The following is a 5205-nucleotide window of genomic DNA, read 5'->3' as shown; positions in this document are numbered from 1 at the left end:
AAATAATACTGTTAGCACTTCCCAAAATACACTATGGATGCTTGCTGTGACTTTAGGACCTCAACGTGAAGTTTACTAAAAGGAAATAGAAAAAACTTAGGGAGAAAATTGTCTCTCATCTCACAGGCCTGTATCAATCCATTTCTTTTTAGTAAATACGCTGTTTCTGTGTGTACACAGCAACACATTAGAGTACTTTTTAACTTCAATGACCAGTTAACAATAAGGAAATGGTTAAGTGGCTCAATCAAAATGTCTACATGCTTACTGCCAGTTATGAAACTACATATTGTATTCTCGAGATAATTCAGGGAATTTTGTCCTGAAATACTTCTTTAAATGTTTATAATACTCTATCTTACAATATTTATAGTTGTACTCTCTTTTATCTGAGAAAGGAATACCAATTTAATTAATATCTACCTCTATAATATGATAGGTCAGGTGATAATAAACTAACGTATTTATTAGATAATTTGCTCCAATTTTAGAAGCTCCATACACAATTGAAGAAGTGCATAAAATGTTGAAGACACATAGTCCATAAGATATGTGTTTAATAATTATAAGCCATTCTGAATGAGAAACCTCTAACTTGATATGCACGTATGTTCAAGATCATCTATAATTTGATCTTCAGTGTTTATCTCCATCTGCTGCCCTCCAAACAGAAACACTGGAAAGCTCCTTTGTTGTCTGGCACATGTAGAAACCTGCAGGTGTGAATCTGAGCAGACAAAGGATTGTCCCGGATGGTGAGAGCACTTGCCTTTTCACAGTGCAAAGCAGGACTACCTGGGAGGCAAATTTACCTTCAGCTAGCATGAACCTTATGGGAGCCAGGGTCTCACTATGGTGCTCCTGTGCTGTCCTCCTATAGTGCTCACTATGGCTGTGAACTTGCAGTGATCCTCCTGCCTCTGCCTCCCCACTGCACTGTGTGCTTAGATGATAGGTGTGTGCTACAGTACTCACAATGTTTATTTACTTTATAGGTCCTTCTTTGAAATTCTCTGATTATAGAACTAGCTTCGTGTGTGTGTGTGTGTGTGTGTGTGTGTGTGTGTGTGTGTGTGTGTTTGATCCCACGAGCCTTGAGAAGCAGGAATTGCTCACTTCACCAGAACAGTAAAAAATCAGTTATAGAATTTACATCCAACAAGCCAGAATCAAAAATAATGCCGAAATCTGCCTGAATCAAAGCATGTCTCATTCCTACATTATCTAACATCACATGAGGGCATGCAGAAATTCACTAACAAGCCAAGAATTTCTAAAATGGACTTAGAATTGAGAATGGATTTACCAAACTGTTAGTCAGTAAATGCCTTATTTGAGGCTTTGGGCAAGTAACCAGAGAATAAGTTGGAGGAAGAAGAGGATGTCTGTCCCTTCCTAGGTCTGAGGAGAGCTAAGAACAATTATAAAAACAAAACACATCAGAGACAAGACAGTGCTCCTCTGGAAGCAAGGAGAAGCCATTGTGTTTACCAGAATTATTTGTCTGCTTGGATTAGACTTATAAATACTAAATAGTGTTCATTTTCATGAATGATGTGTCCAAAGTGTTTTGGTCATATAACAGATAAAAGAATCAAAGGTAAGTTGAAAACATTGTTTGCCAAGAATGTACACAGTGCTTCTCAACATGTATCTATGTTTCAGTCATCACAACTTTAACAATAATCTCTTCCACTGAATATGTCTTACCCTTTAACCCTGAGCAAATAGATGTCTTGCCTGGGACCTGTTTATGTATTTATTATTACTGCACATCTAGTACCTGAAAAATTATTATAATCACACAGTTTAGTATTTCCTGTTACTATTTGATGGTTTCCATTGAGATCTCGCCTAAGGTAGGCTACATTGCCAAACTTATTAGTATTAATATTAGTTAAAGTAATAATTTTAATTGTTTTTAAATGTGATGCATACAATCATATATTTGTTATACCTTTCTCACCTCCTTGGATTCTTATGTTCTAGAGAGCAGCAAATGCACTCAAGCTTAGAATAACTCTAGACAACACAACTCCAAATGCAGATTCTCTTCAGTTCTTTTTCCTCATTTTTTAAAATGACTTATTTATTTTTGTTTTATGAGACTTGGTGTGTTGCCTGCATCTATGTCTGTATGAGGGTGTCAGATCACTTTGAGATGGATTGCAGACAGTTGTCATCTGCCATCTGGGTGCTGGGAATGGAACCTGAGTCCTCTGGAAAACAGGCAGTGCTCTAACCACTGAGCCATCTCTCCAGCCCCTCCTTTTCCTAATGTTTATTGTTTTGGAGGTTTTTGTTTGGTTGGTTTTTGGTTTTTGGTTGTTGGTCCATTTTTGGTTTGGGGGCTTTTTGGTTTTTGTTTGTTTGTTTGTTTGTTTGTTTGAGACAGGGTTTCTCTGTGTAGCGCTGGCTGTACTTTCTCTGTAGACTATGCTGGCCTCGAACTCACAGAGATCAGCCTGCCTCTGCCTCCTGAGTGCTGGGATTAAAGGTGTGTGCCACCACTGCCCAGCTTCCCTAATTTTTAAACTAAATTTATCTTTAAGGTTTACATGGGTGACATCTAGACCATGTGGCATAGAAATCCTTAAAATATAATGATAGTAAGCAATCCTCATGCCCAGGAAGAAATAGCCCTGAGGATGCCATGACTCTGGGTTCTCATAAGAGCCCATCCAGAACTGAGGTCAATGGCAACAGCCTAGCCTTGCAGAATAGTTAATAATGATTTATGGGAAGCTGGTGTTTTAAGTGGTCCTAGACATGCAGGAAAATTGAGTTCAATGTTTGTCAAATTCACAACTTTCTCTCAAAGGTACAAACGTATTGAAGAAAGCTATGATAATAATGCAATACAGCATTCCAAAATTAAGGGAATGTCATATTAAATTTTCATTCAACGTCTTACATGAGTTCTAAGGAAAAAACATTTCCTTTTATGAGAAATTGCCAAAAATTTTCCCCAAATGTATGATTTTAATAAAGCCTAGCTACAAAGCGTCTATAAATAAAAATATGAATAAGCTAACTTAAATAATAGAGGCAAGAAAGCACAGCATTCCCCTTTCCTGTCCTATGGGGTACACGTCTTCAGAACAGCGTGGCCAGCAGAGTTTTTGTCTTCTCAAATGAAACACTTGGAAATGTGTAACGAGTTGGAACTACGCAGTAACCATGAATGCAATTTTTGTGAGAGGAGTAATGTAATATTTTTATATTATATTTATATTATCTTATATACAAGAAGACTAGTCTTCCCTCAGGGGGACACTGTGGTGACAACATACAGAAAAGACAGAGTGGAACAGAGGAAGGTGGTGATGGCCAGAATCCTCTAGAAAGACTGTGGTTCTCTCTGAGGGAGAAAGGATTCAGACAAGTGCTGAAGTGTGCCTAGAATATTCTGTCTTGGAATGGATGAATAGAGAGAAGAAGAAAAAGACGTGCCAGAATTTGACTTTGGAGCAGAATAAAAATACGAAAAAAAGGATCACCAGATAAAAGTATGAGATGGCAGAATTTATGGCTCCTACTATAAAATAATGAGGCAAACACAATAGAGAATATGTAGGTACATGTTATGGAAAAATTACAATCAGGAGTAGGAGTTTAGATGTACAGAGAATGAAAAACCAGTGAGCATTACATGAACCATAGACAAGCACGGGGATTCCAGGAGCTTATTTTGTAGCTGTAAAGAGTTCCCAGAGAGTGTGTGGACGCAAGTCAGCCAGATGGACGAGTGCTACCATGTCCAAGGATCCAAACACGGGCCTTATTAACAGAATGAATATAGAAGCACAATTTAGTCATAAACTTAAGAACGTTGGGGCTGTGTCACCAGAACTCCTGTGAAGACGATTCTGATAGACAACAGTTTGATTGTGAATTTTCCTTTTGTGGAACAGGAAGGCGAAGGAATGGCAGGTTAGAAGTAAAGCCTGGAGGCACGTGCAGTGCCCCTACCCATCTCCCGTGCTTCTGCTGACGTGTAAGGATGTCTTTCCTCCCGACCCGGCCCGAGACTGCACTCTGATGACAGGTCCTCCATGGAGTGTGTAAACGAGACCGTGGTGAAGGAGTTTGTCTTCCTCAGCTTCTCGGCTCTGGCTGAGCTGCAGCTGCTGCTCTTCGGTATCTTCCTGCTCCTCTATTTGTTCACTCTGAGCACCAATGCCGTGATTCTCTCCACCATTGTGCTAGACAGAGCCCTCCACACCCCCATGTACTTCTTCCTTTCTGTCCTCTCCTGTTCGGAGACCTGCTATACCTTTGTGATCGTGCCCAAGATGCTGGTTGACTTGCTGGCTCGGAAGAAGAGCATCTCGTTCCTCGGCTGTGCGGTCCAAATGTTCGCCTTCCTCTTCCTTGGCTGTTCCCACTCCTTCCTGCTGGCAGCCATGGGTTATGATCGCTACGTGGCCATTTGCCACCCTCTGCGCTACACGGTGCTCATGGGACACAGAGTGTGTGCAGGGCTAGTAGCTGCTGCCTGTGTCTGCGGCTTCACCGTGGCACAGATTATCACATCCTTGGTGTTTCACCTGCCCTTCCAGTCTTCCAACCAACTCCGTCACTTTTTCTGTGACATCTCCCCTGTCCTCAAGGCGGCTTGCCCCCACGCCCACTTCACTCAGATCGCCATCTTCCTGCTCTGTGCCTTGGTCCTGGTTATCCCTCTGTTGTTGATCCTGACGTCCTACATTCACATCATTTCTGCCATCCTCCAGTTCCCTTCCACGTTAGGCAGGTACAAAGCGTTTTCCACCTGTGCGTCTCACCTCGTTGTTGTCATAATCCACTACGGATGTGCCTCCTTTATCTACCTCAGGCCCAAGTCCAGCTACTCCTCAAGCCAGGACGCTCTGATATCCGTATCCTACACTATCCTAACTCCATTGTTCAACCCAGTGATCTACAGCTTAAGAAACAAAGAGTTCAAATCAGCTCTCCACAGAGTTATAGGAAGAGCAGTTACCCTAAGACAATGCTAATTTGTATCCTGTCTTTTTTCAAATAACTAAGAGCAATGGACACAGAGGGAAATTCTCAAGATGGAAATAACTAAGCAATTGAGCACTGTGCTCAGAAATAGAGAATGTTTTTCCCTCATTCCAATACAGACTTCAGAAACACACAATTTCTTGCCTTGGTGACATGAATTATTGTCCACTAAAGAATACTACATGGAGTCAGTGT

At 41.0% G+C, this 5205-nt stretch overlaps 1 protein-coding gene across 1 annotated transcript; it reads left to right on the top strand.

The window, feature by feature from the left end:
- Nucleotides 1-4055: 4055 nt before the first annotated feature.
- On the top strand, nucleotides 4056-5000 carry LOC131910767 (olfactory receptor 10K2-like). The gene has a single exon (XM_059262644.1). The coding sequence runs from the start codon at nucleotides 4056-4058 to the stop codon at nucleotides 4998-5000; it is 945 nt and encodes a 314-aa protein (XP_059118627.1).
- The last annotated feature ends 205 nt before the right edge of the window (nucleotides 5001-5205 follow it).

Source organism: Peromyscus eremicus, chromosome 5 (genome assembly GCF_949786415.1).
Source record: "Peromyscus eremicus chromosome 5, PerEre_H2_v1, whole genome shotgun sequence".
Classification (NCBI taxonomy): Eukaryota; Metazoa; Chordata; class Mammalia; order Rodentia; family Cricetidae; genus Peromyscus; species Peromyscus eremicus.
This window is presented reverse-complemented; position numbering and strand designations above follow the sequence as displayed.

Coding starts and splice junctions, on each gene's coding strand:
- LOC131910767 (XM_059262644.1), top strand. CDS start 4,056: ATGGAGTGTGTAAACGAGACCGTGGTGAAGGAGTTTGTCTTCCTCAGC.